This window comes from Lycorma delicatula, chromosome 1, assembly GCF_047948215.1.
Source record: "Lycorma delicatula isolate Av1 chromosome 1, ASM4794821v1, whole genome shotgun sequence".
NCBI classification, from domain to species: Eukaryota; Metazoa; Arthropoda; class Insecta; order Hemiptera; family Fulgoridae; genus Lycorma; species Lycorma delicatula.
The window spans coordinates 270279225-270298553 of NC_134455.1; the positions used below are offsets into that span (position 1 = coordinate 270279225).

At 38.5% G+C, this 19329-nt stretch overlaps 1 protein-coding gene across 1 annotated transcript in view; it reads left to right on the forward strand.

Moving 5' to 3' along the window:
• LOC142331420 (hydroxyacyl-coenzyme A dehydrogenase, mitochondrial-like) overlaps positions 1–19329 on the forward strand; it is a 53589-nt gene that overhangs the window by 10663 nt on the left and 23597 nt on the right. Inside the window, exons 3-5 of the mRNA XM_075377311.1 lie at positions 297–413; positions 16119–16277; positions 17891–18028. Of these exons, the coding sequence (XP_075233426.1) occupies positions 297–413; positions 16119–16277; positions 17891–18028 (414 nt within the window). The remainder of the gene's footprint in view (positions 1–296; positions 414–16118; positions 16278–17890; positions 18029–19329) is intronic.

Here is a 19329-nt window from a genome sequence, read left to right on the forward strand (position 1 = left end):
TTGTTGTCAACCTCAATGTGTTAAATTTAGCACAAATGTGCAAGATCCACAGTTCCCTGAACTAGCAAAAATTTAATTAATTGCAAGATTTTCAATTTTAAATGTATGTTTTAAACTATTTTTATACGCATGGATAGTTTATTTTTATAATTGTTTGAGATCATCTCTTTAATTGTTTTGACCTGGATTATCTGTTGTGCACACTTTATCTATGCAAGTTACAAAAAAATTGATAGTTGAACACAATTTGTTAATATTCTTAGAATAGTATTCTAATAGTTCAATTTTGTTTGTAGGTAGCTGCTCAATCTGGACAAAACGTTACATTAGTTGATGTCAATGATGATGTATTGCGAAACTCAAAGAATGGTATTGAAAAGAGTTTGCAACGTATTGCCAAGAAACTTTACAAGGTATGATTTAATATTATCTTATTTGTTTATTATTATTGTATGAGTAACTTAAACTGAACTGCTACAGACTAAAAACAGTTATAACATATAACATTTTATGAATGTAATGAAAACATAATTGAATTAAATTCTGTATTTACAAGCAAAAGTTAATATAGTTTTTCACGAAAGATGTTCAAAATGAGCAACGGTAGCAATATTAATGGTGACACTCAAATAACTGGAATTGAGTCTGCTCATTCGGTTTTAAGTTACTCATCCAGAATGATTTGGCCTAAAATTAGATTATAAAATTTTATTTTTCTGTAGCTGTTTTGTAAATAGTTATAAATTAATTTTTTTCAGTTATTGAATTTTTTCAAGTTATCAGTTTTTTTCAGTTAATGAATAGTTTTTGAAGTGAAATTTAATTATTTATTTTGTGAAATTAATAGACTCATAGCTTTTTTTTATTTGTTAATAACTCACTAATGATGAATAATGAAATTATTTTATTTTTACAAATATGTATAAATTGCTTTAAAAAACATGCTATCATGACTGGCTCCTATGATCATTCACCTAGAAGGATTGTAAATTATTCCATTACATTGTGGGTGTTTTGTCCTTCCCTTCTCACTTCTTATCCATACCATAGATACTTAGATGAGCTACCATACTTAGATGATGATTCCAACTGCAAAATCACATTGGCAGCAATATGGTTAATCAGATGATAACTATCTGGGCTTGGTGCATATTTCTGTTTCCTACTTAGGAGAATTAAAAAGGGCAAAGGGATTATTAAATAGTGGCAAAGTAGCACCTCTAGTATAAATTGTTTGGTTTTTAGCATCGATATCTGATTTTTTTATCAATTCAAGTTGTCAGTCTTCCTACTTATTTTATATTTTAAACTGTACATTTCATTTATGAAACATAGCAGAATGTGTTATACTGAACACAAAATTGCATTGACATCAATGTTTATTAAGTAGGAAAGCTTACTTGCTTAATTCATGAAATTAATAGATTTATATAAAGGGAAGTTTCTTCCTGGTGATAATTAGACCAAATAAATACCACTTCTAGTTGAATTGAATAACTGATGATACAATAAGAAAAAAGTGGAAACTGTTTAATAACCTTAAATGTGAAAGACAATTAGTGACATACAGGTAACATTTAATGATAATGTTCCTGAATATCAGACATCTCCTTAAGTGATTCATTGCTGTTTAATACATGTAAAAAACTGTAATTTAAGTGTATATTATGGAATTTAGTATAGTGTAGCAAATTTTTTTAGATATAATCTTTGAGGCATGTGAAGGTTGGGATGCGTTTTTGTAATGAAACATACTGTAATGGTTCTCTATTGTTTATGACTTCAATTTATTAATGATTGGTAATAAAAGCGTTCACAAAGGACTAGCTTTTTTCTGTGGTGGCTCAAATGTAGTCAAGATGGCAGAAAATAGTTATTAATAATTAATTTTGTCTAAAATAGTACAAACAAATCATGAAACACTTTTCCTATACAAATCTGATTTTATTTACAAAATCATATATAATCTTGCTAATTATTAATAATAATTCATAATTATTATGATAAAATAAAAATAATAATATTATAAAATAATAATTAAATGCAAGGAAATTAAGAAGATGATAAACTTCTAAGACTGATAAGAGAGTTGGAAGCTGGTAATACTGCCCTTTCAGTCAAGTTAATTTTATAAGTTCTTTTACAAATAATATTTTATATCTGAATGGAAGTGAAATAAGGTAAAGTTACTTTACCTTCCTTATCGCTTCTTGCCCTCTGGCCCCGTGCTGTAAAACTTGTGTTTTTTGCAACCGGTGCTAATTTAATTTGATTCTGCAAGTACAGCGTTCTACGTTCTTGTCGTCGGGGTTGACAACGATCAGCAGCGGTTAGTCAACCTGCGTTGCTGTGGAGTTTTGATGAAGCGGCGACATAGTGTGTTGCAGTAGTGCTGCTGTCGGCCAAATAAGAACGTTTTCTTTGTAATATCGTGTCCCTGTACGTAGTTGGTGAGGCCTAAATACATTTTAGATCCTCTGGCAGGTTCGAGAAGCGATTTCGCTCCAACCTAGCCGGTGGAAGGAGCTTTTAGCTTTTTGACTCCTCAGGTGGACTGTGGAACAGACGGTCCGTTTGGGGTGTGAGAGGTTACACGCTCACCTGGTATTGTGGTAGGTGATAGATTCATACAAGCTGTGAATTGTAGTGCCTGGTAACACAGCTGGTGTTTTGTCAGATTGTTCAGCGATGGACCAACCCGGGGGAGGTTGTTTGGAGGACTTGGTCGGTTTGGCCAAGGACCTGGTTGCCGGTGACCCCTTCTTGCCGAGGAGGTCAATCGGTAGGTCACCGCCGCGGCCCCGGTCTTCCGATAAGGACATCGCGGAAGCCCCTCGGGTAGTGGAGCGCCCGAGTGATGCGGTCTGCACTAAAATCCTGCGGGAAACCTCTGTCTCGAGCTGTGCAGAAAAGGCGAAAGCTGGATCCGTACAGCGAGGACACGGCACAGGAGGGGGCGCCAAGTCCGAAGGACGCCTCGCTGCGAAGTCGGGGAAGGCTGAAAGCAGCAGAGCGGATTCTGTCCCTGAGCGTGACGTTTCTGGGAGGAAGCCTGTGTCAAAGCAGGTGACCTCCGGGATGGATGGCTTGGGGCGATTCGAGGAAATGAGGGCCGAATGGGCCAAGATTTCCGCAAAGAAGAAGTCTAGAGTTGCTCTCGAATTGAGGCAGCTCGTGGACTCGTATTTGAGCGAGTGTGGATTGTTGGTTTCGGGACTGGCAATTAGATGCAAAGGCCTCCAGGACGCTAACCTTGCTTTAGATTCAGTCGTTACTCGACTACCTGGCAAGGTGGATCAGGTTGTGGAGGGAGTCCGAAGTTTTAAACAGGTAAACTGTCAAGCTTTGGGTGAACTCCAGAAATCTATTAACAGGATGGAGGAGAAGGTTAAGAAGCCTATCTCCTTCGCCTCAGTAACGGCCGCGCCTGCGCGAGTAGGTCCGCCGCCGCCAGCCAAGGCGCCGGCAAGCAAAATTAACCGGGCCACTGTTAAGGTGGTCCCTATAAAACCTGATCAGGGGGCTTCATCAGCAATGACGGAGCTAACCCTACAGAAGACCCGAGCTAACTCCTGGACCCGAGGAAAGAAAATTTCCAGATTTCCCGGGTCGGAGTATCGATGACTTGCTGGCGAAGTTGGGCGGGATTCTGGACGATCTCCCGGGCACCAGAGTGTTGGTTGCTCTGGACGCAAACGCCAAGTCTACCGCCTGGGGTTCGCCACTCACAGACCCCAGAGGCGCTGGTCACGAACAGTTCGCAGAAGCCAGAAACCTCTACTTTATTAATGATGCGGAGCAGCCGCCAACTTTCTCCAGAGAACTGGGAGAGAGTTACATAGACGTCACTTTGGTGACGGGCGACTTGCTTCGGAGGACAGGTAGTTGGACTGTCTGGCTCGAGGCCAGTGTGAGCGATCATAGTCTTATAACCTATGATATTGCTTACGGAGGCGGTCTAAGGGCACCAAATCCAGGTCGCTACAACCTAAGGGGCCTGGATCGACACAGGCTGAGGCGTGTGTGCGACACTGCCTTACAAGGATTGCATTAGCGCATGGAGTGTAGGGAGGAGGTAGACTTGATGGCGGAGCTAATCGGCCGGGCCATCAAGACTGGCTGTGACGAGGTCCTACGGCGGCCTAGGCCAATGGACGGACCCGTCATAGACAGCCAGTCCGCTGATCTGAGTTTGCCTGGAGCCGTCATGACCCCATTTTCCGGGGAGTCGTCTGCGGAACGCAGACGGAGGCCCGGCAAGAAATGGTGGTCCTCTGACCTAAGTGTGCTGCGCGCAAGAGTGAGATCCGCGCGGATAAGGTACCAGCGCTGCCCCCTAATGGGGACCATCGTCAACAACGTGCGCGCTGAGCGTCTTCGGATCTACCGGCTTGCCCGTAACGAATATGCTCACGCCATCAAAGAAGCCAAACTCAAGTTTTGGAAAGACTCCATGCGCGAGTTGCAACGCGATCCTTTGCAGCTCGCAAAGACGTGTTACAGGCTAAAGCCATTGCACGTGTTGTCCAGTGTCCGGTGCGGGTTAAGTGGTCGTGACCACACTGTAACATCTGTGGCGACTTACCGGGCGTTCCTGGTTACTCTGTTTCCAGATGCTTCGGAGGGTGAAGCGGAAATCGGCGTCAGGGCGGGTGAAACACCATTCCCTGCGTTCGGACTCTGGAACCCGAAGATATAGACTGAGTGGTTTCTCGAATGGCATTAAAGAAGGCACCGGGTATTGACCAACTTGACCCGGATATTTTCACCATCTATTGCCTGTCATAAGGGAGCCGCTTGGCAGACTGTTCACGGGATGCCTAAGCTGGGGCTGCTTTCCGGCTTGCTGGAGGTGGCGTTAGTGAGGGTACTCCTGAAACCTGGAAAGGATCCTGGTGAGGTCGGCAGTTATCGGCCCATCAGCCTCTTGCCTGTTCTCGGCAAGTTACTTGAAAGGCTGGTTGTGGAACGGCTCGAGGAAAACATCGATATGAGCTGTTTTCTAATTCGAGGCCAATATGGTTTCATTAAAAGGGTTGGAACTGAGGATTGTATCTAAAATGCTCTTGCCGACTGCAAGATCCCCGACTGCAAATATGATTTGGCTATTTTTATTGACATAGAGGCAGCATTTCCTTCCTTGTGTTGGAGTTCTGTCCTCTATGCTTTGGAACGCCGCAATGTTCCCGAAGCCCTTCAGGCCGTGGTAAGAGACTACTTGTCTAACCGTACGGCTCTGTTTAAAGTTGCGCACCTAATTGTGGAAAAGTCCGTCACCAGGGGAAGCCCGCAGGGTTCCGTTCTCGGTCCCCTGCTGTGGAACCTGGTGTTTGACGGATTTCTGGGGTTGACATTCCCAGAAGAAGTCACGGCCCAGGCTTTCGCCGATGACCGTCTCCTTTTAAATCGTGGCAATTCACGACCGCAGCTGGAAAGTAGAGCGCAGGCGGCTTTGTCAACCGCCGAGGGCTGGACGGACATTCAAAATTTAAAGATTTCTGTGCCCAAGACGAAGTTCATGCTTCTGAAGGGTGCAGACAAATTATCATGCAGTCGAAACCCCCATATTAAATATAAAGGCTGTGTAATCAGCCGAGTGAAAGTTCATAAGTACCTAGGTGTTTTGTTTGATGATAAGTTGCTTTTTAGTAACCATATTAAGCAAGTTGCGGCGGACGCTGTCTCTGTGATACACAAGCTTAGGAGGATTGCTCGGAAGCATTACGGGCTCTCGGGCCGCCAAATGTACTTGGTGTACCGAGGCGTTTTCGAAAGTATGATCGCATACGCGGCGCCAGTTTGGGCGCATAGGTTGGAAAGAAATAGAGCGCTGCTTCAAAATTGAAGGAGTGCCCAGTGCAGAGCCATGATAGTATGCACTGGTGTATTTAAAACAACCTCCTACGAGACTACTACCGTATTAGGAAAGGCTCTCCCAATCGATTTAGTGGTGAAAGTTCGAGCAATCATGTGGAAGTAGCGAAGAGGTCGGGAGGCCGAGGCATTTGGGATGCGGTTTCGAGCCAGAACCGGAGCGGAACGGTAATCACAATGCACCGGAACAAAATTTCGTACAGTTGCCCATCATCTCCCGTCTGCGGAAGAGGCTATGGAGCCTCGCGATGGAGACATGGCAGCTTGAATGGCACATCACGACTAAAGGAAGATCCTTGTATAGTTTTATACAGGATCTGGGGGATGGTATGCCTTGAGTTCGTTTTTAAGGGCGTCGGGTGCCCAGGTGCTCACCAACCATGTAAACCTGAACTAATATCTGTTTCGGTTTCGCCTGGTGGCTGATGAGTTGTGTGTCTGCGGGGAGGTCCAGTCGAACGTGCATATGATGTTCGACTGCCCTGCTCTTGGGGGGGGCCAGAGATCGAGCCACCCTGGAACTTAGAGGTCAGGGGGAAACTTGGCCGCTCACAAACGGCGAGTCAGTGTGGCGAGAGCCGCATTGTCGGTCTGTGTGGGAGTTCCTCGATGAGGTTGCTATGTTCAACCGTCATCGGTAATTTTAAGGGTTAAATTAATATAATATGGACTCCTGTAGCTCTGCTGTGGGAAGTCATTCTTGAGAATATGGCTGGCCATCAGCCAAATCAGTTCCAAGCGCTGTTAAATGGTGGACAGGTACTAGCTGGCATATAGCGACCGAGGCGTGGCAGCCTAAATTGCTGCCTTTTATTTTAAGAACTTCGATAGTTTTAATTGTAACAAGGGGTGCGCCTCCCCGATTTAGTTTTATTGTTGACAAGTGAGCGACTGGGACACTTAAGCGGGTGCTGTATAGCACCTTGCTTAATTAGCTCACGCAAGTTAGGTAGCTCATTAGGAGCAGTTAGGAACGAGGTCGCTATACCGTTTTTAGAGGCACAGTAGCCGTTTTTGGCACGGAACATTTGGTCTATGCTCTAGGGCGACCGAATGGGGTGGTGGTGGGAGAAATGCCAGTTAACCGAATTACCTTCCTTAAGTCTTATGGAAAGGGAAGGTAAAAATACTTTAGAGAATTCATTTAGTGATATGTAGATATCAAGTGATAGCAGATGTTCACCTATTTTGTAAAATTTGCTAGACTCTATAACTAAAAAGATAGCTACTGGCAGGATGGAGTATAGTAGTGGAACTAAAAAGGGCCGTTTATCCCTTTGATGAGGTAGCCCTGAGAAGGGCTGTTTAGTTCTGTCGCCAGTCTCCAGGTTATGTCGGCTTGACTCAACAGATTATAGTTGGGGAGTTGAGGCTTATCCATTGGAATCAGATCGAGCTTTTCCTCAGCAGCAGTTATGTCCCTACTACAGTATGGCAATGGTGGTCCTCAGAGCCCCGTAATGTTGGATCAGCATTATTAGTCTTCCAGTGGTGCAGCCGAGGCATTTCTCCCCAACCAGTGCCCATCCAGTTCCGTCTTATCTTCTGTTATGCCTCCTGGCAGTAGCGGGCTTCATGCCAGGCCTGTTGCTTTGGCAGAGATGTTGACATCTGCCAAGAGATCCCATGTTGGGCTGGCCAGGGGACTTCTTTCTTCTTCTTGTTCTTCACTTGGTGGTGGTCCAAGAGTGAATGCTTTCACATTCCCATATTGCTGCTTATAAATTCGCCGGAACATGGTGGGATGCTACACACTCATCTGGCTTGGTGGGAGAGTGTGTGTGTAAGTGCATATGTGAACTGCAACTCCCCATCTTTCCAGCTAGCATTATGCTCTCCAATTTGAAGCACTGCATCTGGCAACAGTACATATAAGTATATAGTAGTAATTTGAAAGTATGCGAGGGTTGTCTGACCTACCTTCTCACCTTGTCTGACGTCTTACCTACTCAGGGCATTATTATTATTGTGAGCAAGGCACGCTGCTGGAGAGAACTGACGGAGACCGTGGATGCAGACCCTTGGGGGCTAGGTTACAAGATAGTAACTCGGCGATTGGTGGTCTCGCGATCACCAGCTCCACTAGACGAGGCTAAAGCGGAACAAGTCGTTAAGATGTTGTTCCCGGCCCACTCGGTCCGTGCCGAGCGGGACTTCGGCGACGTGGGCGACTTCCCGCTCTTCTCGATGGAGGAACTGGAAGGAATCCTACGGTCGCTGAAAGGCAAAAAAGCCCCTGGTCCCGGCGGTATACCGGCCGAGGTACTCAAACTAGTGGGACGCTACAGGCCCCGTCTTCTACTAGACATGTATAATGCATGTCTGAAGGCTGGGTCTTTTAGCGCCAGGTGGAAGACCGCGCGTCTTGTGCTAATTCCCAAGGGAAAAGAAAACCCAGAGTCCCCGTCCTCCTACCGCCCATTGTGTATGCTTGTTAAAGACTGTTTGCGGCGAGAAATCAGGCAGGTGGGCTGTCACCTAACCAGTACGGTTTTCGGCAGGGTCGGTCGACCCTAGACGCAATTCAGGAGGTTGTTGAGGCAGTGCGGCGAGCAGAGGACCACAATCATTTTTCGTGACGTGTGGTCCTTCTCGTTACGTTGGACGTAAAAAACGCGTTCAACTCCGCACGGTGGAGCGATATGATTCGGGACCCGAAGCATTCGTTCCATGTGCCTCAATACCTTCTCAGAATGGTAGACGCATACCTGAGGAACCGCGGTCTCATTTACGAGACCGCAGCAGGCTGCCATAGGACTACGATCACGTCAGGGGCGGCACAGGGGTCGATTCTCGGCCCCGACCTTTGGAACGCCGTCTACGATGGCTTGCTGAGACTGGATATGCCTGAAGAATCTGCCTTGGTTGGGTACGCTGACGACGTTGCGCTATTTGCAGACCGTGACGTGGAGCCCGCCCAACTGAGGCTCAGTCGAGCCATGCACAGAGTCGGTGCCTGGCTGGACGATCAACGATTGTCTCTAGCCCTCAGCAAAACGGAGGTCGTAGTTCTCACGAAGAAGCGTATCGACACCCTTCTCTTCCTGCGGGTCGGGGTAGAGGTTGTCGAGACCAAGCCGGCCGCAAAGTACCTCGGTATGATGATTGACCGGAAACTCAGCTTCGTACAGCCGCCGACAAAGCTGCGAGAGCCGTAATTGTTCTCAGCCGGCTTATGGCGAATGTCGGCGGACCGAAGGCCAGCAGACGGCGATTGCTGATGTCCACGGTGCATTCCATCCTGTTATACGGGTCGGAAGTGTGGGCCCAGGCATTAAGAGTTGCGAGAAACCGGAAGCGGCTCGCGCAGGTGCAACGCACCGTAGCCTTGCGAGTCGCTTCCACGTATCGGACGGTCTCCGAGCCTGCAGTACTTGTGGTCGCCGGCGTCATACCCATTGCTCCATTGCTACTTTAGCAAGGGAGCGCCAGGTGATCTACAGGAGGCGACGGGCAGGCGAAGACCGGGTGACCATTGCCAACGAGGAACGCACTCGCACGTTCCTCGCATGGTAAGAGACCTGGGACCACGAGACCAGAGGACGATGGAGAGGTGGAGTACTACATGACCCAATTTTTAACGGGTCACGGGTACTTCCGCGCTTACCTCCATGTCATAGGGAAAGCGCCGTCCCCCGACTGCCTGTATTGCCCCGGTGTACGGGACGACGCTGAGCACAACTTTTTCAAATGTACTTGGTGGGTGGCAGATCGAGGGACACTAGAGGCGGATCTCGGAGCACTGAGTCCCCACAACATGGTAGCGATGATGCTCCGTGACCTGAGCACCTGGGAAAGTGTAGCCCGATTCGTCGGCAACATTCTCAGGGCCAAAAAGGTTGACCTGGATAGTCCTGAAAATTAGATAGCACCTAATCAGTCTAGTATAGGAGGACTCAACCGGAAGTAATGTGTTAAACGGTTCCGGGTCGAGTCCTGGTTGAAAGGGGGGTGGTTTTAGTCGGTAGTCTGCTGATAGTGATAATACCATCCGCGGGAGCCCGACACTCCGTGCATAAATGCATTTCCACCTCCCTCCAAAAAAAAAAGTATTATTATTGTAATAAATATAATAATAAATTATAAATTATTATAATTATTTTTCTATGTCTGTAAATAATATAATATCAGAACAAAACAAAAATAGAACAAGATCTTTTACAGCCTTTAAAAAAGTTAAATTAACTTACTTTTCCATCAGGATCATTAAGTTAATCAATTAAAGGTTAATTAAACCTGTTATTCTTGGTTAATTAACGAAGATCCTCACTTATTTTTTTTTTTTAATAATTGATATTAATTATGGTTTCTAATGTTTATCCTTTAACAGAAATGGAAAGAATATCAAAGTTGACAGATGTATTGAAATATTTTGACTTGTTACAATTTCCTGAACTAATTTGTTTCATTGTTGGAAGTAGTGTGAATGTAAAATCCACATTGTTATTTTTCAAATATATGTTTATCTGTGATAAAAAGTTAACAAACATTGTATAGATATTACTATTTTTAAGTAATTTACTTCCTGTGATAAGAGGATTTCTTATAGATTTATTTTTTTTAATACAAGTTTTATAGTTATTATAATTAAATTAGAATACGTCATTGATTATTTTTAACACGTCACAGTTTGGTAAAATTATTAATTATATCCTCATTATTGTGATAAAAGATAAGAAGTGATGGCAATGTGTCAAGATAATGCAGCCATAATCTGCTATATATACAGTATATTTTAATAACTTATTTTCTTTTCATGTTTTAACATAATTTTTAAAATTGTTTAGCATGTTTGTGGTTCGACAAAGATATTGAGAGACTAACAAATGCAAAAAATTTCTTACTAATACAGTTTATTACTCTAAAAACATAAAATAAATAATAATGACAATAAATGTATATAACACACAAAATAGAAATTCAAATAAAAATACAATATTTATTTAATGAGAGTTAAGTTATAATATAACAATAGATAAGTCTAAAGTTCATACAATTAATTTTCTGCAAGTATTATTACTTTACTGTTTATAAAGAACTACCCAACACTGTATGAATGAATAGAATATTGTCACTTTCGCTACTGTTTACCAGTAACTCACCAAACACTTCTTGTATTCAACCACTGTCCACTGTGACATACTCTTCAGTCGCTGTTACCAAATACTTACTGTTATCATGACTGCACTGAACATGGCCTTGCAAAACTACTAATTCTGTTCACTGATCCCCAGCAGTATTTATACCTTCTGGTCTGCAGAAAAGTACCTGACTCATCCTTTTAATTGTTGAAGTGTAATAATTTTCATCGTTCGCGCCCTTATGTATTTCTATAAGTTGTTATTCCAGTCTAGTAACACTTCTGGTTGAACAAAAGCTTCTGGAGGTGCCATTGTTTGTATTACATACAACAAATTGTTAAACGGATCCATTATTCTAAGAAAAGAATCCCTTTTAGTTCCTTTTAGATTCTTCTTTCTTTATTTTCTCTTTCTTCTTAACTGGAAGAAACACCCATTCCTGATCCATTACACTGCCCCATCCTTAAAGTTGCTTGTCCTGAACAGCCCCCTGATAAGGCGCCAGACAGTCCAGTTGAACTATGGTCTTCGTTCTTGGATTGTGCTGAATTCAACTGCATCACTGAATCTGTTCAGTACAATGTAAGGTTATTCCCAATTAGTCTGAAGTTTCAGGTAGCTTCCAATTGTCTTTCTTGAACGGTTGAGCCAGACTCAGTCTCTTTCTTGAAACCCAGACAAATGCATCTGCTAACTGTTTTTCATAGAAGATCTGAAACTCTGGCTCTTTGTTCCACCTTGCAGCAGTGACTACAGTCAATGTTACAGGGTCGTCTGGAAAGAGCATCTGCATATGAAGCTACTTTCCTGTCTGATGTTCTACCTTGTAGTCATATTATTGATGGTGTTCTATGCAGCTGTTTGCCCCTTCTTCAGCACTTTCTCATCACATCTTTCAGTGGTATCACTCACTTAACGTGATTCACTTCCCAGATACTGCATTGCTACTTCTTTATTATCTAGTTGCAGGAGATGTCATCCAACATCTACAGATGCATTGTAAGTTCAAAGAATATCCAGACCAAGGATGAAGTCATCCCTAATCCCAGAAATGAATACCCATACACGAAGACAGCAGCAACCAAGCTGTAACTTGACATGGGACTCACTATAGCAGTTAAGTACCTCCAGATGCAGTACTGGTTACACATAAGGTCGGTCTATTTTCTTCTTTTGACATCCACTGTTGACGTTTGGTCTAGCGGAGAATACCAATGCTTCCATGTCTACTGTTATTCACTGTGAAGATCTTCAGCCATACTGTTGACTTTCAAGCCATCGGATCCTCTTCTTACCATCGAGATGTTAAACAAGACTAGCAAGTTGAGGACAGTGATATTTACTGGCATTCTCCTCCACTGATTAATGCTTCCTAATTGCCTTGTTGGCTTCTTGCAATCAATTTTCAAATGCCCCATTCCACCGCAGACTGATCGACCCTTGTTCTTTGGTTCTGCAGCAGACATTCTTCAGTCTCCTGTTGTAATCATTCTGGTAACTGGCATCTCCACAGAAGTCTTAATGTTGCAGACTCCTCATTGCAGTAGACTCCCATTCTTCGAAGTCATATAGTAAGACAGCACACCAGCTGTCTCCAGTTGCAGAGCCTGAGTAAGGCTGTCATTGACTAATGTCACTGACCCAAGAAGAAGATACCTCTCAATCTTGGTATCCCATAACCCATTAATGAAAGTGTGTGCTGCCTCCTCCTGGGTATATGCCAGTGACAGCCCAACTAAAGGCCATTGAGCTAGCTGCTCAATAACAGTCACAGATTCCTGTAGCATTTTGTTGGTCTTCTGGACTTGACCCTGTAGCTCACATCAATAGTTGGTACACACTGAAGCTGTAGATGGTATATCCTGAAGAACTTTCGCTGCTTGGCCCTGAAGTGCAGTGATCAGGAATGTGGTCTTCTCCAGTCTTGTCTAACCGTTATGACTGGATGCTGCTTGAAGACAGTCCACAATGTACTTCCATCAAATTTTAGTGGCTTACCACCATAGTACGTCCCATCAATGTCCCTAATCTTTGCTCCTGTGAACTGTTAACACAGAATTCCCCAGCGCTTTGGGCCACTTTCATTACCTGTGTGTTGTCCATATGGCTAACTTTACATCTTTATTTACATTAGTTCCTATGTTACTATTAACTAATTGTTTGACCTTAACTAACCTATCCTCTTATTTATTAAAGTTTATTTTAAAACTGTCTGAATCAGACTTAACGCTCTCTACTTCATCTCAGTTCTGCATTAAAACTACCTAATTTTTCCTCAATTTGAAACATACGACTATCCATTTTTTCATTCATCTTGTTCACATTTGCATTTAGTGTACTAACGTTTTCATTCATATTCTCTTTCGTTTGACTGATGTTTTCATTTAATCTACTAATATTTTCATTCATACTTTATTTCATTTTATTCATATTTTCATTAATATTTTCTTTAATACTTCTATTCATTTTAGTTAAAAATGCAATAATGTCCTTATTACGAGCAGCCATTTTGTAACAAATAAACTGCAGTTATAAATACAAAAACAACAAAAATAGATAACGTCAGTAACTTAAAACCTAACTATTACTACCACTACTACTATTAAATTTTAAAAACAACCAAATTTACAAAATAAATTAACACAAAAGTAAATCAAATGGTAGCCAGCAGATAAAACTTCCAACAACTTTTCAAAAAATAATAACAAATATAAACCTTAAACTAGCATTGACCAACTCTCTGACGCTTGTTCCCAGTTCGACAAGAATATTGAGAGTCTAATAAATGTAAAAGTTTCTTATAAATAACATTTATTACTCTAAAAACATATAAAATAGAAAAAATAATAATATTAATCACAATAAATTTGTATAACATACAAAACAGTAATTCAAATAAAAAGACAAGATTTATTTAATGACAGTTAAATTATAAATACAACAGTAGATAAGTATAAGTTCATACAATTCATTTTCTGCATATTATTACTTTTACTGTTTGTAAAGAACTACCCTATACTTTACGAATGAATAGAATACTGTCACTTTCACTACTGTTTACCAATAACTCGCTGAACAACTTGTATTCAACCACTGTCCACAATGGAATGCTTGTGCAATTGAATGCATGGATTGCTGGACCCTTCACATGCTGTTACCAAATGCTTATTGTTATCATGACCGCGCAAAACTACTGACTGTTCACTGGTCCCCACAGTATTTATATCTCCTGGCCTGCAGAACAAGTACTCAACTTCTCCTTTTAATTGTTGAAACATAATAATTTTCATTGTCTGTGCCCTTATGTATTTCAATAAGTTGTTATTTCTGTTCAGTAATCCTTCTGATCAAAAACTAGCTTCTGAAGGTGCCGTTGTCTGTATTACAAAGAATAAATTGTTAAACGGACTCATTATTCTAAGAAAGAATCCCTTTTAGTTCCTTCTAGATTCTTTTTTTATTTTCTCTTTCGTTCTTCTTAATTGGAAGTAACCCATTTCTGGCCCGTTATAATAGCTTTAATGATTTTAACCACCAGATTTATTTTCTGTTCTTTGAAATAGCTGTGTAATTTAAATAGGTTAAAGGGCATTTCAATATAAAAAAATTAAAAATAAATGCCATTCCACAATGATTTTATAAAATTAAAATAAAAAGAAACCATATTTTTTTAAGATAATTTATCTTTTTGCAGTAATATTTATGCTGAAAAAAAAGTTATATTTTACATTTCAGTTTTTAAAGCAGACTTATTCACATTTTCTTTTACCATAAAATTTACCTACAATTTTTAACTTACTAAACACAGCAGTTAAATTTATGGTCATATTTTTAAAATAAAAATTAAACACTTTTCTTTTGTTTGTCTCTTGTATTTTAGAAACTGCTAGAAATTTTATACATAAAAATCTTGCAGAATTCATATGTAATAAAAAAGCAAAAAGTTATAAAATGAGTGGTAGAAGAGAGGGTAGTTGTAATTAGATGCAGAATATGGTGGCCGCAGTTAATGATTGAGTACAGTAAAATCTTATTCTTGGGGGTTAGAGACTGTAGAAATTCCACAAATACAGAAAACCACAAATGTACAATGGAAATAATACTCATTTAAGGAAGAATGGTTAGGTTCTATGGAAAATGAAAAAAAATCATGTGTATTTACTTAGGGCAATATTATTGACGAAATACAGACAGCAACATTAATTATAAGCACTGATTTAGTGCAGTACATACGTACCATAAATATTTTTACACAAAAAAATATTTAACAAAATACAGTATATCTCCTAATTTACTGTTTGATTTAAAAACTCACTACAGTACATACAGTATGTGCTGTATTAGAAAACTATATTACATTTTCAAATCGTACTTGGTAAATGCCTTAAACAATCTAGAAAATAGCACTACAGTGCTACGTACATTAAAACTAATATTACTGTAAAGGAAATTTATAAAGCTGACCTACAGTATTTTGGATTACTTTTACAAAAATTTGTAATTTTTTCTTGTTTTTAAATCCATGGGAAGTTCTGTATTCTAGCATGGCATCTTCAATTTTGTGCTTAAAGATTAAGCTTCTATTCAAAGATGGACCTGCATCTATATTAAAAACTGCATAAAACTGGATAAGATCATGGGATAGTTTAATACCTTCGGTAAGCGTTTTGACATTTAACTGTTTTCCAGGGATTGTATCTTCTACCTCTTCACGTTCATACTCTACCTGCGCCATTAAATCTTATAATATTTTTATTTTTTAATGTCACTACATAATGTAATGTACACATATAAGGAAAATTTTTGCTGCGAATTTAGAAAATACATCACAAAATATTGCACCACAAATACAGGAAGCATGAATAAGGAGATTTCACTATATAAAAATTTAAAAACATTAACTAAAAACATAGTTATTCATATAATTTTGAATTATACACTGTTTAGAAGTACAAAAGTGAATGTTATATCAAAGCATAATTTAATTTTTAGGTTAGTACTAATGAAAATACATATTGCAATTAAGTCACATTAAAAGTGATTAAAGGAATGTGAATCTGGAGGGAGTAGTATTTGTAGAGATGACATTTATTAATATTCAATATGTTAAATTTACTTCTGTGTTATTTTATTATTAATTATTTGAATATTCTCTGTTAATAGGATAAAGAATTAGAAGCAAAGAAATTCATTACTGATGCAGTGAGCAGAGTAAGTACTTCAACAAAAATAAAGGATGCTGTCAAATCAACAGATTTAGTTGTTGAAGCAATCGTTGAAAAAATGGAAGCTAAACACAAATTATTCTCAGATATTGATTCAGTAAGTAATATTGATCCAGTAGTGAAAATATAATATTTTCACTATTAATATTTACTCTGTGATGAAGTGGTAGTGTCTCAGCCTTTCATCCAGAGGTCCCGGGTTCAAATCCCAGTTAGGCATTTCTCATAAGCTATAAAAATTCCATTTCTATCTTCTATCCACAAGCTTCAAGCTTATATGGCAAGATCAAGTCAAAAAAGAATCTATAAACACTAATGTGGAATTGAAATGGGTGTTTGGATGGTCTTTGTAAGTAGACTTTAAAATTTTTCTTTTCAGTATTTTTTCAAATATAATGCATCCTTATTTATGACACCATGACAGAGATGGCAGTGCTCATCTCTGCAGATTTCATTTTCATCAATCACTTGCGCTATACATAATACAGATACAGCTACTGGCTTCAGAATTCTCCAAACAATATGATCAACTTGTTCATATAATATGACCCTTCTTGTACCATCCTCTATAATTTCCTGAATGTATTACAATACCTGGTTTTCCAACTCCAGTATTCTTGTGTTTGTGGTCTGTCTAAAATGATTTAACACCATAACTGGAAATGTTTTTGCTACAGCACATGAGTGCTATAGCAAAAACATTTCCAGTTTTTTTAACCTTTCATGCAGAATTACAAATATTGTTTCACTTGGGAAATAGCAATTAAGAAAATATTGTACAAATAAGTAGAACATGCAGACAATGCGCTTCAGTTCAATTGCAGTCTGCCATTTCATTATTTTTGGAAACTTACATTTTCAAAAGTTGTAAAATATATGATAACAAGGAAAGAAAACTGAAACAAATTAGTAGAATAAGAATAATTTATTCTGTTCCTAGTAATTCATAATACTTTACTCAAACGACAACTGCGTCACTTGCAAAATTTAGTTTAATTTATTTTATTATTTATTAAATAATTAACAATTATTAATTTTAATTATTTCAGTTCAGTAATATTTTATTAGTGGTGGAGATAAAATCCAACTGAAAATTATGTCATTAATTTTCTACAATAGCACTATTGTTTGATGACCAATTTTCGGAAAAAAGGCAGTTTTGTTTTCAATGTAATATTTAACATTTTATCTATTTTAGCTAATGTTTAATTTAACTAATAATTACTGAAAAATAAAAGATTTAAAAATTGTAGCCACCATTTTGAAATTTGTGAACGTGTTAACTCTGTTTTTTTATTTATTAAAGAAAGTTGGTACAAACATGTTTACCAAATATTGTAATATTGTAATCCAATCTGAAATTTTTCTTTTAAAAAATATAACATGAGCTATAGAAGGAAAGTGAGGAAAAGTCACAATTTTTTCATAGAAACATTTTGCTTCATTTTGATCTATACAATCCAAAATTGAATAGCCAGATACACTTCTTTATTACAATCTTGTGTAGTAAGCAGCCTCAAAATCTTTATAAACTGAAATAATTATTTTAAACTACACAAACAAGTAGCAAAAATTCCATTACCACTGGTAGTATTAAGTCCATCATATATTTGAATTTTTATCTTTAAATCAGATGAGCCAGAAACATTTCTTTTATATTTTTATAATTTAGTTGAATTTAATAAATTAAGCCATTCATTTTTTTTACAGGTTGCACCTGAATCTACTATTTTTGCTTCAAATACTTCTTCACTCTCGGTCACTGAGATATCTTCTGTTACCAAAAGGAAGGATAGATTTGTAGGACTGCACTTCTTCAACCCTGTGCCAGTTATGAAATTATTGGAGGTAAGCTGAAATGAGAATTAGTTTCTGTTGTATTTGTAATATATGTTGTAAATTCCTAGTAGCTCAAACTAATAAATACTCAAAACCATTTAAAATTACTGTGATAAAATAGTCCAGGGTTTGAGTACCATGTAATATATTTACTTTTCTTTTTTTTTAACAAATTGAATATATTGTTATTGTCATTGCTGACTTACTAGCTTTAAAGTTAGCTCTGCAAATTTAGTAGCAGCCTCACTTTTGTAAATGATTTAGCACTTATTGAAAAATGATTAACTTAGAGATTTTATTCTTGTGGTTGTTGCATAATTTAAGTAGAAGTAGATAAATCACAAAATGATAGCACTGTTTTACACTGTAGAACATTTAGAATACATTACAGATCAGTTGAAAGCTAGTTATAAAAAGAAACTAAAAGTTTTAATTTACTAATATATACATACCACCAAACAGAAATAAATCATTTAACTAATAAATTTGATAATTTCAAGCGACTTAATAATCAAACATCCTAGAATAAATGAATGTATTAATTAATACTGAAACAAAACTTTCAGTGCTTGGCAGTATTGAAACAGAACTCTTGGCATCAGTTTGAAATAAAATAATTTTTTTTTTACAGTAGCTATCATTGGAACTTCTGAGAATGTGAAATGTATTTGCAGTAAATTTTAATACATCCAGTGTTTCATTAAATTACAAATTAAAATAATGCTTTGTGATTATTTTATACATACAGTTACATTTATTATATTAGCAAAAGTGTTTGGAAAAACTATCTGATTTTTACAATCTAATTCAAAAGAACAAAATATATTTTTATAAAAAAAAATCTGTCCAATTTCATGATGAGATACTACTAAAAGTTTGAATTAAACTTGTTAAAATATCCATGCACAAGTTTAATAAGTGTGACGTGATGTTGCTAAATAAATGATTAAATAAAGTGACTGTCTCTGCTAAATAAACTTTGTCAAAGTTAATATTAATCCAGTCTTTCATACTTTAATTCATGATGTTTAATTGATTCCAGCAATACAAAATTTCTTAAGACAAAGATTGTTCATTCTAATATTTTTTTTTTATAAGAAATGTGATAAGTCCTTAATGAATTGTTTAATATCGTCTTTGGAGGAGTATAAAGCATTAGATAAACAACTGCATCAAAATAAAATTGTCCCAGCAAGTTATTATTTTGTAGTCAGCTAATTTTAATTTTTTGAAAAATTATTCAAAGACTGTGACTTCTTTATTCAGTAAAAAATTCAAGAAAAACAAGTTTCCTGATGTTATTTAATTTT